The 13,590-nt window shown below is 62.9% G+C and overlaps 3 protein-coding genes across 6 annotated transcripts in view; all 3 read left to right on the top strand.

The window, feature by feature from the left end:
* Plekhm2 (pleckstrin homology and RUN domain containing M2) overlaps positions 1 to 7,151 on the top strand; it is a 37,574-nt gene extending 30,423 nt beyond the window's left edge. The window contains exons 10-21 of the mRNA XM_015485663.2: positions 556 to 1,416; positions 1,579 to 1,648; positions 1,767 to 1,857; positions 2,141 to 2,205; positions 2,514 to 2,602; positions 3,196 to 3,328; positions 3,554 to 3,744; positions 4,167 to 4,232; positions 4,691 to 4,850; positions 5,155 to 5,334; positions 5,406 to 5,522; positions 6,191 to 7,151. Coding sequence (XP_015341149.2) covers positions 556 to 1,416; positions 1,579 to 1,648; positions 1,767 to 1,857; positions 2,141 to 2,205; positions 2,514 to 2,602; positions 3,196 to 3,328; positions 3,554 to 3,744; positions 4,167 to 4,232; positions 4,691 to 4,850; positions 5,155 to 5,334; positions 5,406 to 5,522; positions 6,191 to 6,328 — 2,161 coding nt within the window. The 3' untranslated portion in view covers positions 6,329 to 7,151. The remainder of the gene's footprint in view (positions 1 to 555; positions 1,417 to 1,578; positions 1,649 to 1,766; positions 1,858 to 2,140; positions 2,206 to 2,513; positions 2,603 to 3,195; positions 3,329 to 3,553; positions 3,745 to 4,166; positions 4,233 to 4,690; positions 4,851 to 5,154; positions 5,335 to 5,405; positions 5,523 to 6,190) is intronic.
* Positions 7,152 to 8,548: 1,397 nt separating this feature from the next.
* Positions 8,549 to 12,351, top strand: Slc25a34 (solute carrier family 25 member 34). Of its 3 annotated transcripts, XM_015485660.2 has the most exons (5): positions 8,551 to 9,166; positions 9,729 to 9,794; positions 9,881 to 10,033; positions 10,357 to 10,491; positions 11,047 to 12,351. In XM_015485660.2, exons 1-5 carry the CDS (start codon positions 8,738 to 8,740, stop codon positions 11,230 to 11,232), a joined length of 969 nt encoding a protein of 322 aa, XP_015341146.1. In that variant the 5' UTR covers positions 8,551 to 8,737; the 3' UTR covers positions 11,233 to 12,351. The 3 variants fall into 3 exon arrangements, with proteins under 3 accessions (XP_015341147.1, XP_015341148.1, XP_015341146.1); XM_015485661.2 differs by lacking the exon at positions 9,729 to 9,794 and having other exon boundaries at positions 8,549 to 9,166; XM_015485662.2 differs by lacking the exon at positions 9,881 to 10,033 and having other exon boundaries at positions 8,549 to 9,166.
* A 137-nt stretch (positions 12,352 to 12,488) lies between these two features.
* Tmem82 (transmembrane protein 82) overlaps positions 12,489 to 13,590 on the top strand; it is a 4,696-nt gene continuing 3,594 nt past the window's right edge. For both annotated transcript variants that reach the window (XM_015485659.2, XM_015485657.2), the window contains exons 1-3: positions 12,489 to 13,229; positions 13,325 to 13,397; positions 13,524 to 13,578. In XM_015485659.2, the coding sequence (XP_015341145.1) occupies positions 13,151 to 13,229; positions 13,325 to 13,397; positions 13,524 to 13,578 (207 nt within the window). In that variant the 5' untranslated portion in view covers positions 12,489 to 13,150. The remainder of the gene's footprint in view (positions 13,230 to 13,324; positions 13,398 to 13,523; positions 13,579 to 13,590) is intronic.

Raw genomic sequence — 13,590 nt, 5'->3', positions numbered from 1 at the left:
TTCAAACCCCAGTAAAAAAAAAAAAAAAAAAAAAAAAGCAAGCAGCTTAGCCACTCAGCCTCAGGGTGGCTTGGCCAGGCCCATTCCACTAACATGGAACCAGGGTGGGGCAGGACTTTATGCCTAGAAACTGAGTATATTTCTCGGTGATTTATCCATGGTGACACCTAGCGGGTAGTGGGGTCAGCAGGGACCCATGTCCTCATCCTAAGAGAAGACCTGAGCCCAGGGGAGTGCTGGCCTGGCTGACCACAGCCTGGCTTCATTCCCTAGGCGGGTAAGACCAGCTTAATTTTATCAGCTGGAATTTGTAGGATCTGTTTAGGGGACCCCCTGGCTACTGCCACCTCTGCCTCCTTGTGCTGTCCCCAGCCCATGGCCCTACCCCTGCCTCTGCCAGCACCAGGGACTACTTCAGGGCCCCACACTGCCCAGACCAAGAGGCTCTGGTCTTGACCTTGGAGGGCGTGCCCAGGCTGGCCCTTCTGACCCAGGCTGGTTTCCCTTGGTCCCCAGCACTCGGGTATAAGTCCCTCCCCATTACTGCTGATCCAGGGTCACCAAGAAGAAGAAAACTGGCAAGAAGAAGAAAACCAGGTCGGATGAGGAGGCAAGTCCGCTGCACCCCGCCTCCGGCCAACAGAAGTTCAGCACACAGGGCGATGGCGCTGGCCGGGTCTGCCCAGGCCTGGGGCAGGACGCCCAGGACCCCGGGGCCACCCTCCAGGAGGAGGGAGAGGGGCCCAGCAGCGCAGCGGAGAGCAGCGAGCACTCGGAGTTTGGCCAGATGGGCTTGCTGATCCCTGAGATGAAGGACACCTCCATGGACTCCCTGGGACAGCCCCTGAGCAAGGTCATCGACCAGCTCCACGGGCAGTTGGACCCCAGCACCTGGTGTTCCCATGTCGAGCCCCCAGACCAGTCCTTTCGGACCGGCTCTCCCGGGGATGCCCCGGAGAAGCTGCCATTTGGCGACTTTAGTGAGGGGCTTCCGGCCCCCATGGACTTCTACCGCTTTACCGTTGAGAGTCCAAGCACTGTTACATCAGGTGGTGGCAACCATGACGCTGCAGGGCCTGGCCAACCGCTGCATGTTCCTGGTGGCCCTGCGGCTGCTGGCCAAGAAGAAGAGGGAGGAAGAAAAGAGGGAGAGACTCCTGGGCCCCTAGAGGACACGCCACGGGAGGATCAGGAGCTGGAGACCCAGGAACCGGACACCCAGGTGCCCCTGGTCAGCAAGGAGCCTGTGCCTGAGCCTCAGCCCCAGCCTCAGCCCCAGCCTGAGCCTGGGACACAGGAGGCTCTTTGCCAGCTCAAGCGGGACCAGCCCAGCCCGTGCCTGAGCAGCGCTGAGGACTCTGGGGTAGATGAGGGCCAGGGCAGCCCTTCCGAGGTGACACACGCCTCTGAGTTCAGGTGAGGGACAGTTGTGGCTGGTAGGGGACCCCGCCAGTCCTTGACCTCCCAGTGAATTAAGCCCAGCTCCCGGAGGACCCAGACCCGTGTGGGAGGTGGGAAAAGACGTGATCTCGCCACCCAGCCTGACCCTCGTCCTCCCGATACTTGTCCCTCTCACAGGGTGGACAACAATCATTTGCTCCTGCTGATGATCCACGTGTTTCGGGAAAACGAAGAACAGCTCTTCAAAGTAAGTCTAGGGGACTCAGGAGCCAGCGAGACCCAGCAAGGGCCAGGCAGATGGCCTGAGCCTGCCCAGAAGGCGAGAATCCAGGCCTGCCCCTGACCTCTGTCTGCCTGGCCCCCAGATGATCCGGATGAGCACTGGGCACATGGAGGGCAACCTGCAGCTACTGTTCGTGCTGCTCACGGACTGCTACGTCTACCTGCTCCGGAAAGGTGCCTGCCGCCCCAGATCGAGAGCGGGTTGAGGTTGAGACCCCTGTTCCCCAGCCGTCGCCCCCTCCAGTGGCATGTAGGAGTAGAAAGGCCTCTGAGGAGGGTGTGGCTGGCTGAGGTGGGCCTGACCCCGCCATTCGCACCCATGTCATTCTCTTGCTCCGTCACTTCAGGTTGCAGGGCAAGGAGGGGTCCTCTCTGCCAGGGGCCAGCCCTTAGAAAATGGGGCCTGGAGGGACAAGAGGCCAGAGGGGGTAACAGGCATTGGGGTCTCCTCTCTCAGGGGCCACAGAGAAGCCATACCTGGTGGAAGAGGCCGTTTCTTACAATGAACTTGACTATGTGTCGGTGAGTTCAGGCTCCGAGTTGGTGGACCACCATAGGCGCAGGGCTTCCTGGGCCACCCACCCTGAGAGCCCGGAGCAGGGCCCGTCCCAAGGATGGGCACCAACCTGACTCTCAGAGAAGCTTCTGTACACGTGCTGGGGACGAGAGCTAAGCGCGAGGCCTGGCTGCCCGCAGCTCCTGCGGGGCTCCGTCTGAAGGCCTCACTGGTGGCCACCCTGGGTGCTCCCTCCCTCCCTGCCCTTGCCAGGCTGCCTGGCCGCACTGCTTCCTCCGCCAGGCAGCAGCCAAGCCCGTGTGGTTTCTGGCAGGTTGGCCTTGACCAGCAGACGGTGAGGCTGGTGTGCACCAATCGCAGGAAGCAGTTTCTGCTGGACACAGCTGACGTGGCCTTGGCTGAGTGAGTGTCGGCCCCGCCCCCGGGACGGAGAGCCAGCACCTGCCGTTGCGGGGCTGTGGCATGGGGTGGAGGGTGGGAAGTGGGAGACATCAAAGTGAAAACAAGTGTGTCCTCTCCAGAGCCCACAGTCTGGTCAGAGAGGCAGGACAGTGGATGGTCACTGACCCACCACTCATGTGGCAGCCTAGGTGTTCTCAGTGCCTTGTGGCCTGCAGAGGGCAAAGGGACTGGCGTGAGCATCTGACGTGGAGGAAGATGGGGCCCTGCTGGCCGGGGCCTGCCCGCCAGTACATGGAAATCACATGCATGAAGTCACGTCACGGCACCAGCTCGAGGTCCCTCATTCAAGTCCTGCTGATAGCGTCTCGGGTCTTCCTCCTCTGCCAAGATCCAAGGCCCTGGGCTGTTAGGAAAGAGTCAGGCCTTTTCTGGTCACTGTTGGACGAGCACAGACCCAGCCACATCATTGCCCCAAAAGGCCCTGAGTGCTGCGTGGGCCAGGCCCCTCCCCCACATTTCTGTGACCCCTCCAGGTCAGGAGCTCTCAGGACAAAGCCTGTCCCCAGGCCTCTGACAACCCACTCCCTGTGCAGGTTCTTCTTGGCCTCTCTGAAGTCAGCCATGATCAAGGGCTGCCGGGAACCACCCTACCCCAGCATCCTGACCGATGCCACCATGGAGAAGCTGGCACTTGCCAAGTTTGTGGCCCAGGAATCCAAGTGTGAGGTGAGGGGCTGGAGAGGATGCTCGGGGTAGTCCATGAGGGGCCAGTGGTGGCCAGCCTTGGTGCTCGAGACAAGTGAAGCAGGTGATGCTTTGGCATCTCTTGGTCACTTCCTCCCCCTCCCCGTCCTGTGCCTCTCTCTCAGCGAGTACTCCTGATACTGTGCCATGGGTGAGCCCAGCTACCTGCCTGGCCTTGCTCACTCTGTCCTCTGCCCCCAACCCCAGGCATCCACTGTGACTGTGCACTTCTATGGGCTTGTGCACTGGGAGGACCCTGCGGATGAGTCTCTGGGCCCTGTCCCCTGCCGCTGCTCACCCCCTGAGGGTGCCATCACCAAAGAAGGCATGCTGCACTACAAGGCGGGCACCTCCTACCTGGGCAGGGAGCACTGGAAGACCTGCTTCGTAGTGCTCAGGTGGGAGCCCTGGGCTCTGCGCTGCCGGCCCAGGCCAGGGCATCGGGCTGTCAGGTCCCCAGCAGGGACCCCTGCAGCAGTTCACTGGGGAGAGAGGTCTGAGGGAGGTGCCTCCCCTCTACAGGGCCCTGGGTGGACACGGTCCAGAGCTGTAGGGCTTCTCTATAAAGCCAGTGAGGGAGCTAGGCCCAGGAGTGCCCCGTGCCTCAGCTAGGGACCAGGGCCAGCCACGGAGGGTCTGCCGCTGCCCAGGTCCACTGAGGCAGTGCTCTCCGCTGTCCCTCTCTGATTCCTTTCATCCTCCCTCCTGGAAAGCAGGCCTGGCTTCCTTTGCCTTTGGGATTATGGCTAGTCTGGGGGCCCTGGGACATGGAGCCCGCCCCCTTTGGCCAGGCTCACCGCCACTGTGCGTGTCCCTGCAGCAATGGCATCCTCTACCAGTACCCTGACCGCACCGACGTCATTCCCCTGCTCTCCGTCAACATGGGGTGAGTGTCACTGCCTGAGGGCGTCAAGGCTAAGCCTGGGACCTTCCCATTTCCCCTGTGAGGTGTCTGTCCCTCAGCCCCGTCCAGCAGCTCTGACTGGTGCCCTGGGGTTTGCACTCTGAGGCTGAGGGCAACCCACAGGAGGCAGGGCAGAGACCGAGCGGTGCTGCCTGCCTGGAGAGGGTGCGTCTGCAGGGGAAGCTGCAGCCTGGTGGGGACAGGCCCCCGGAGAGGCGGAGGGAGGGCGAGCAGGGCCGCTTCGCCATGGGGAGCTCGGCTGACTCACCTGCCTCTCCCTCACCTGGCCGCATGTGGGTGTCCAGAAAGGACTGGCAATTCTGGGGATGCAAGGGTGGGGCTGTCAGCACCAGAGGGCCTGGGCAGCCTTCCCATGTCCCCAGGGCCCCGCTCCTGCCGCCCGCCTCCTCGCCCCAGTTCACCCTCCTCCTCTGGCCCAGGGGGGAGCAGTGCGGTGGCTGCCGGAGATCCAACACCACGGATCGGCCCCACGCCTTCCAGGTCATTCTTGCCGACCGGCCCTGCCTGGAGCTGAGCGCCGACAGCGAGGCCGAGATGGCTGGCTGGATGCAGCACCTCTGCCAGGCCGTGTCCAAGGGGGTGAGCGTCTCCCCCACCTCGCCTGCCTGACCACGCAGGACCCCAGGGGCCCATCCCCACACGCAACAGCAGCCCTGGGCAGCCCGGGAGGACACAGCTGGGGAACCCAGGGGACATCTCAGGAACAGACCTGGAGCTCAGAGTCCCCTGTGGACTGGACCACCTGTCCCACCCTCCTCCCCGCCCACACTCCTGAGGTGGGCAGAACCTGCTGGACCCTGCAGGGAGGGCAGAGAACCAGCCGGGCCTCTGGGCTGGGCACTCTGGACACGCAGCCGCCTCTCCACCTCTGCCAATGCCTCAGGTCATCCCCCAGGGAGTCGCCCCCAGCCCCTGCATCCCCTGCTGCCTGGTGGTTGCCGAGGACCGCCTCTTCACGTGCCATGAGGATTGTCAAACCAGTTTCTTCCGCTCCCTGGGCACTGCCAGCCTGGCCGACATCAGCGCCGTCTCCACTGAGCCAGGCAAGGAGTACTGCGTCCTGGTAAGTGGGGAGGGCGGCGGGGAGGGGCCTGCCGGGGTGGGGCCAGGTGCTCACCCACCCGCTCTCCCTAGGAGTTCTCCCCGGAGGGCCCGCAGCCCCCCGCCCCCTGGGTCATCTACCTGAGCTGCACTTCTGAACTGGACCGGCTCCTGTCTGCACTGAGCTCCGGGTGGAGAGCCATCTACCAGGTACCCAGCTGCCCAGAAGCCCCGGCCACTCCCAGGACCTGACCTTCCCTCCAGGATCCTGAGGACAGCAGTGTGCCAGCACTCTGGGACAGGGACAGGGACAGAGACAGACACTTAGGGCCAGAGGGGCAGAGCCCTGGCTTCCAGTGAGGCTGGGGTGAAAGCTGAATGCGGGTCCAGGAGCTGCCTTTCCTAACCCGGCTCCAGTCACAGTGCTCACGGTGGATCTGGAGCTGTGACAGGCTGGGCACAGGAGGGGCAGGACCCTCACCTGCCCTGCAGCTCACCCCAGAGTGAGAGGAGTTCACTGGCCTGGAGCCGGGGACTGTCCCACCTGCACTGAGCCCAAACAGGCTGGCCTGAGTCAGAGAAGGGCTCGGACAGAGGTTCGCCAGGCAGCATTGCTGGGAGCACAGGGCCACCTCCCTGGCCACCGAGGAGAGAGGTCTTCCCAGGACGAGGTGGTCAGGGAGCACCCCATCAGCTCAGGCCCTCCCCAGAGTGCAGGAGGATCTGGCAGCGTGGAAGCGGTTCCCTGGGAGAGGTGTGGAGGGACTGGTGGGGGAGGCCTGATAGGCGTCCATGGCCAAGGCTGAGCCCCGGAGTCCTGTGGCCCCTGGGAGCATGGAGCCTGCAGCCCTCAGTGGTCCTGTCTTGCCCCGACCCAGGTGGACCTCCCACACAAGACCATCCAGGAAGCCTCCAACAAGCAGAAGTTTGAGGATGCCCTGAGCCTCATCCACAGCGCCTGGCAACGAAGTGATAGCCTCTGCCGTGGCCGAGCCTCCCGGGACCCCTGGTGCTAAGGCAGCTGGGTGGTGTCCCAGGAAGTCAGGGAAGCGGAGGCAGGCTGACCAGCAGGCTCAGGGTCGAGGTCATTGTGCTGCTTCGGAGCCAGGTCTCCACGCACGTTCTTAGCCCACTCCTGCCCCAGGTGGCAGAACCACCCAGCTTGAGGCAGGATCTGTCCGCTCCCAGGGATCCAGAATGTGCCCACACACTTGGGTGTCCTGCCCAATGGGTAGTGGCTAGAGGCTACTGGGGACAGAGGATCTGAACCAGGCAGGCTCTGCAGACACAAGCTGTCCTCCCAGGTCAGGACCTCAGGATGGTGACAAGAGGAATGTCCATCTACAGAGGAGTGGAAGGACCAGGAGGCGGGAGCTCCCCGCCCCAGGTCAGGGGCCTGGGCAGAGGCTCAGGGCCCCCGGGTCCTGAGTGCCCAGCCACCCTTGTTCATTTTTGAACACTCTCCTGTCTGTGCGGGGAAGCTGGAGCACCGGGTGTCTGCGCATGCTCCCTCTCACTAACCTACCCCACGCACAGCTGCCCACCTCACAGAGCCCGGCCCAGGCCACCAGGCGCCCTGCATGCCATGGCCCTGACCACCTCCCCCACCTCAGCAGAGCCTACAGAACCCAGGGATCAGGTGGCTCCTTTGGCCAGGAGCAAAGAGGAGGGTGGGAGAGACTGGGAGAAGAGCAGGACCCACCACACACTGAATCTCCCAACTGTCCCCTGCTTGGCTGGGGCCTGGGGCTTCCTGAGCATCTTTGTCCAGAGTCCGGGAAGGGGTCAGGTGGTGTGGGTTTTGTTTTTTAAAATAAAATAGACATGTTATATTGCCAAGACTCGTCAAGGGTCGTCTCCAGACCCTCCTATTCTGCAACCTGCCTGTCACCTGCGCGGAACCCATCAGTCGCGGCTTCCCCCATGGGTGCTCACCATCCAGAAGTGTGCGGCTCAAGGAGTCTCTGCCTGACTACCAGGAGGAGGGGCTGGGATAGTGGGCAGGTGCTCCTGGCCAAGTGACTGCAACCACAGGTCACTCCTCAAACAATGCCCTTCGGTTTTTTTTTTTTTTTTTTATCTCCATCAGCACTCAGGGGCCCTGATGTCTTGGGGTGGGCAGGGGTGGGGGGATGGCACAGATGCCGTGGGGGTGGGGCCGCCTTTTACTGAGTGCAGTGCAGCGCTAGCTGTTCCACCTTCACCCTCCAAAGGCCCCTCTGGAGCAGGCCATCAGTGAAGCAGTCCCCCCATCTGAGGTGTCGCCTCCCAGTTCAGATACCCGAGATCGACTACAGATGGAAAAATATTACACAGGCTGGGTGCAGTGACGCTGAGAGAGGAGGATCACAAGTTCAAGACCAGCCTCAGCAGCCTAGCAAGAGCCTGTTTCAAAACTGAAAATACGACTGGGGATGATGGTCAATGCTAGAACACCCCTGGGTTCAATCCTCAGTACCAGCAAATAGGAAAATATCAAAGGGATAAATATTCTTCAGTTTTATGCTGTGCACCATTCTGAGGAGGGTGAAGGATCCTCCCTCTGTCCCGCGTATACCTGTGCTGTACACTCGCTTCCCACAAGTGGCTTTGTAGTTGCCTTGGTTTTCAGATGGCCTGAGGCGGTATAGCGGCATTTTGTGTTCAAGTAGCCCTTAATTTACTTGATGGTAGCCCCAAAGCTCAAGAGTAGTGATAGCTGGCAATTTGGACATGCCAAAGAGAAGCTATGAAGTGCTTCCCTTGAATGAGAAGGCGCGGTGCCAGCATGGCTCAGGGACAGCGCGCTGTCAGGCGTCCATGCCAGGCACCACACACACACACACACACACACACACACAGAGGCGAAATAGCTCTGCAGGGCTCCAGACTCCTCTCTTTCCCTTTGCTCTTGCTGAAGTTGGGACCCGAGGTCACAGGAGCCAGATTTGGACACCGAGGCCTGGAAGGGGAAGTCACACAGACCCCAGAATAGAGATAGGACAGCTACGAAGCGGCGCTCACACCCCATGTCAGGAGTCTCCCTGGACACCTGCCTCGTGCCTGGGGCTCTGAGCTGGAGCAGGAAGAGCCTAGAGGGGGACAGGAAGACAATGGGGCCGGAGGAGGTGCCCTGCTAGTGGGCAGCTTTGCCCCGCCTCCACTCTCCTTCCAGTCCCAAGTGAACTTTCCCCCAGATCCCAGGGTCCAGCCCCGCCCCAGCCAGAGCAGGCCGGGATTGGTTGGAGCTGGAGGGGGCGTGTTCTGGGCTCCAACAGACCCTGGTCCGCGGAGCAGGCTGAGCAGGTGGATTTCCAAGATAGACCAAGGGCGAACCGGAGCTGCCGGACATACCGGGAACTGTCCTCTAGACATGGCCCCGAACCCCCTCGGTCCCCAGCCCTGTGGTCCAGCAGGGGTGCAGACAGCCTAAACACCGCCACCCTATGGCTCACGCCTCGCCCCTGACCCAGGCTCAGCCGGCTGGCCCAGAGGCCGTGGAGACGGTGCCCCCGGCCGTGGACCTGGTGCTGGGCGCCTCGGCCTGCTGCCTGGCCTGCGTGTTCACCAACCCCCTGGAGGTGGTGAAGACGCGGCTGCAGCTGCAGGGGGAGCTGCAAGCCCGGGGCACCTACCCGCGGCCCTACCGGGGTCTCATGGCCTCTGTGGCTGCTGTGGCCCGGGCTGATGGGCTGAGGGGCCTGCAGAAGGGGCTGGCCGCCGGCCTCCTCTACCAGGGCCTCATGAACGGTGTCCGCTTCTACTGCTACGGCCTGGCAGGCCAAGCTGGCCTCACCCAGCAGCCAGGTGGCATCGTGGTCGCTGGCGCCGTGGCTGGGGCACTGGGAGCCTTCGTGGGGAGCCCTGCCTACCTGGTGAGTGCCTGCTCTCCACCCTGGGACTCGATCCCACAGGGACTTTGCACTCACCAGGGCTTTGTGGCCCCACTGGGGTGGGGCAAGCTGGGTGGGGCTGCTGCCTGGGAATATCTGGCCCAGGCCTGGAATCCGTCCCTTGCCCTGACCCTTGCTCCCCTGGGGTCCCTACACTGCTGCTCCTGAACCAAGGAAGGGGGCAGAGGGTGGCAGTAGATGTGCCAGTTCAAACCTGGCTTGGTCCCGTTTCCTCTGCATGGCCTGGTGTGAGTTAAGAATGAGAGCTGGCACTGGGTGAGGCCTCCTGTCCTGGTCTGGGCACTCTGCAGTCACCATGTCACTCAGTCCTCCAGGAGTGACAAAACCTGGTCCCAGAGAAGGTTAAGTGACTTGCCCTGAGTCCCACCAAGATGCAGACACAGGCAGACTGGAGTCTCGCCCTGGAGCCCAGGATGTACAGGCCAGGTGTAGCAACCAGAGACATCTGGGTTTCGGGGACACACTGCAGAGGGCCCCTCCCACGACCAGCTGGCATTGCAGGCTCTGCCCCCTGCTCCCATAGGTCAAGACACAGCTGCAGGCGCAGACGGTGGCTGCGATGGCAGTGGGGCATCAGCACCAGCACCAGGTGAGCCCCCGGCCCTGGACTCCCTGGGCTGTTCCTGTTCGAGGCTGGGCGGAGCTGACCAGGGACCTCCCACCCTCTCCCCGCAGAGTGTCCTGGGTGCCTTGGAGACCATCTGGCGGCAGCAGGGCCTGCTGGGGCTGTGGCGGGGCGGTGGGGGGGCTGTGCCCCGAGTGATGGTGGGCTCGGCCGCCCAGCTGGCCACCTTTGCCTCCGCCAAGGCCTGGGTGCAGGAGCAGCAGGTGAGGGCTGGGGACTCCTGTGCCTACCGGCACAGACAGGAGTGGGAGGGCCACCCGCCTCCTTCCCCACAAGAAGTCCAGGGTGGTGACAGATGGGGCCCCTTGAGGAAGCTGGGAGCCCTGGCTCTGCCATCCATGTTGTGACCCTGACCCTTGGGCCCAGCAGGAGTTGAGGGCAGTGTGACCCTGAGGCTGTGAAGGAGCTCAGGTGTTGGGGGGCATGGCCTCCTCCCTGACCAGCCCCTCTACCTTGTGTGCTGGGGGTCACCATGTGGGTGGATGAGGGCGGCTGCTGGGGTCAGATGTCTGTGCTGTCCCCACAGTGGCTCCCAGAGGACAGCTGGCTGGTGGCCCTGGCTGGAGGCATGATCAGCAGCGTAGCGGTGGCTGCTGTTATGACCCCCTTCGACGTGGTCAGCACGCGGCTGTACAATCAGCCTGTGGATGGAGCTGGCAGGGTGAGCAGGGAACGGGGCTGGGGAGGATGTGGGGAGCTGGGATCAACCCCCCAATACACACAGGCACAGCAGAGCCTGGGGGACACATGTGGCACACACGCATGTCACCTGGGCTTGTTTGATGAGCAGCTGTGTCCCAGGCACCGCCAAGCACTTCAACATCCAGCTATTATTCTTTTTCCTGAAGAGGAAATTGAGGCTCAGAGAGGTCAAGTGATTTGCCTGCAGTCACTCAGCTGCTAAGTGGGAGACTTGGGATTGGAATCATGGTCTTCCCATGTCACTGCCAGTCTCACAGATGTGCCCAAAACCAGGGTGCCCGTGTGCCTCTAGACAGGCTGAGAGCCCTGGCAGCGGGCTGTGTCTGCCTGAAGGAAGAGGCCTCCTTCCTAATGTCACAACCTACAGCATCACCTTTCTGCAGCCTGCCCCGCTGGGGACCAGTGCATTCTGATGTACCAGCAGAAGCCCTGGACACACAGACATGCCAGTTTCCCAGTTGTGCCAGCTGGGGCCTCACAGCCCTTACAGTGACCCGTCCATGTCCATCCACAGGGCCAGCTCTATGGTGGCCTCGCGGATTGCCTGGTGAAGATCTGTCAACAGGAGGGACCCTTGGCGCTCTACAAGGGCCTGGGCCCTGCCTATCTGCGCCTGGGTCCCCACACCATCCTCAGCATGCTCTTCTGGGATGAGCTGCGGAAACTGGCCCGGCGGGGGGCCCAACACCAGGGCACCTAGGCCTCGTCCCTCACCCCACAGCCTGGCACAGTTTGGCACTTGGCCAGAAGTGATGTCCTTACTCCATGAGACCGGCCATCCCAGAGTAGACCACAGGCCCGGCCCTGCCACAGGTGGGGGCAGCGTGTGGACAACAGTGGCCAATCCAGCCCACCCTGAGCATCCACTCAGAGTGGCCCCTGTCCTTCTCTCTGAGTCCTGGCTGAATGACCTGGGTGAGCAGCACCGAGCCGAGGGACCGAACTCTCTCGGCCCCTGGGTCCCCAACAGCAGTGAATCCAGCGAACCCTCCTTCACTTCTGCGGCTGAGACTGGTGTGGGGACGCCGCAGGGCTGTTCACTAGGGCTGCCCTGAAGGGGCCACGGACTCAGGGGCTTGAAGTGGGAAATCGTTTTCTCCCACCTGGAGGCCTGAAGTCTGAGATCACAGGGCCGCAGCTTGGTCCTCCTTCCTCTCCACACTGCACCACGTCCCAGCCCAGGGCTGGGTTCTCCTGACCTCTCCCCCTGGCTAGCAGCCAACTGCCATCTCCCTGGGTCCCGCAAAGGTGTCCCCTGGTGTAACTGTGTCCTAATGTCCTCTTACCAGGACTCAGGTCACATTGCTTTCGGGCCCACTCCAGTGACCTCACCTTTACTAGAGGATGATTATCCCTGTCTGCACTGCAGGCCCATCCCAAGGTCCTGGGGGTGGGACCTCAGAGTATGCATGGGGCCAGGGGACAGGGACGCGATTCAGCCTAGACCTCACCTGAGGTCTCGGTCTCGCTGAGACCCCGCAATTGCACATGTTCGGATGGTTCCGAAAGGAGGTTCAGGGAGCCCGTGGTTCAGACCAGGAGGCTGAGGCCAGGAAAGGGATGGCTGCCATCCCTGAGTGGCGGGCACAGCCAGGGACAGGGCCAACAGCAGGCCCTGGCCCTTCCTCCAGCGGCAGCCACACTCCTGCCACAGGCCTGAACTGACCTTGGTATTGCCAAGGGAACCAGCTCCCTGGCCGGCAGGACTGGCCTGGTGGGTGCAGCCTCCCCTGCCGCACCCTGGGCGTGAAGAGTGGGCCCTGGAGGCAGCCCCACTGCACACTCCAAACAATAAAGTTTTCTACTTTGTTTACCTCAAGGACTTCCTCCACCGCGGCCTCAGTTGCCCCACCCCTGAGTCCCCACCAGGGCTACCCGCTCCCCTCTGGGAAGGGAGCCCAAGAAGGGTTTCCAGTGGCCAGCCCCACCCTGCCTGGCCAGGCAAGGCTGCCACCTAGTGGACACAGGGGGAACATCAGGATGGGCAGCCCCGGGGCCCAGGCAGGGGAGGGTTCAGGCGGGGGAGGGCTGGGGCAGGGCCCCCAGCTCAGGCTGCCAGAGATTGGAGGCCACCCGCTGAAAGGGCAGAGCCAGAGCTGAGGCTTCAGGAAGCTGGGCTACCAGCCCTCGTGGGAAAGCCACAGAGCCCAGCTCAGCAGGGGGGAGGCCCCAACCTCAGGATAAGAGGGCAGAGCCTAACCTCAGGCCGCAGGGGAGAGGTCCCAGACCTCAGGCTGTGGGGGAGAGAGCCCCTACTTCAACCCCTAGGATGAGAGGAGAGGCAGGGCAGGCGGAGGCCCCGGGGCTTGAGGAAAGCACGGTATGGCCCAGCTCTCTGGGAGGGTAAGGCAAGTGGACACGGACTTTATCAGGCACAGAGACTGGAGCCCAGCCCAGGGACACCCCTTCACCACCCCAGGCTGCTGTGGAGCTGGCTGGGCCTTGCGCTCCTGCAAGCAGCCCGGAGGGTTAACGCCCCAGCTCTCCTCCCTCCCTGGGCCTTTGACCCTCCCGGCTCCTCCCCTGCCCTCCACTGACACCTTTGGCCGGTGGTGGCGTCATTATTGGGTCCGTCCCTGTGCAGACCTGGCTGGAGGCTGGGGCCAGGTCCGGCTGCCATGTTCTCCCTCCGCTCCTGGCTCCCCAGCCTCCCCTCCCTGGAGTGGGGCTCCAGCCTCCTGGACAGCCTCCTGCAAGGTGAGCCCCTCCTCCGTGCCACCTGGCCCGCCCCCCCCCAGCCGTCCCCTCCCTCCCTCCCAGCCCACACCTGCTGCCTCCCCGCCCCCCTGCAGGCCTCGTGGGGGCCTTCGGAATCTCCGTCCTGAACAGCCTCCTGAAAGTCTACTTTTTTGTGGGCTGTGCCAAGTGAGTGCCCACGCCCCATCCCACTGGAGTCCCTCCACCCTCCTCCCTGGCCTCCTCCCTGAGCCTCGAAACCCTTCCTGAGGCCCAGGAGGGTGGTCTTGCTCCTCTGCCCACTCTCCTCCACAGTGACCCCAAGCGGCAGCCCGAAAAGGAGCGGCTGCAGGCCCAGTGGGCCTGGCTGGAGACCCTGCAC

Source organism: Marmota marmota, unplaced genomic scaffold, assembly GCF_001458135.2.
Source record: "Marmota marmota marmota unplaced genomic scaffold, marMar, whole genome shotgun sequence".
In the NCBI taxonomy this organism is placed as follows: domain Eukaryota; kingdom Metazoa; phylum Chordata; class Mammalia; order Rodentia; family Sciuridae; genus Marmota; species Marmota marmota.
This window is presented reverse-complemented; position numbering and strand designations above follow the sequence as displayed.

Coding starts and splice junctions, on each gene's coding strand:
- Slc25a34 (XM_015485660.2), top strand. CDS start 8,738: ATGGCTCACGCCTCGCCCCTGACCCAGGCTCAGCCGGCTGGCCCAGAG. Junction 9,167..9,728: donor TGGGGAGCCCTGCCTACCTG/GTGAGTGCCTGC, acceptor CTGCTCCCATAG/GTCAAGACACAGCTGCAGGC. Junction 9,795..9,880: donor GGCATCAGCACCAGCACCAG/GTGAGCCCCCGG, acceptor CTCTCCCCGCAG/AGTGTCCTGGGTGCCTTGGA.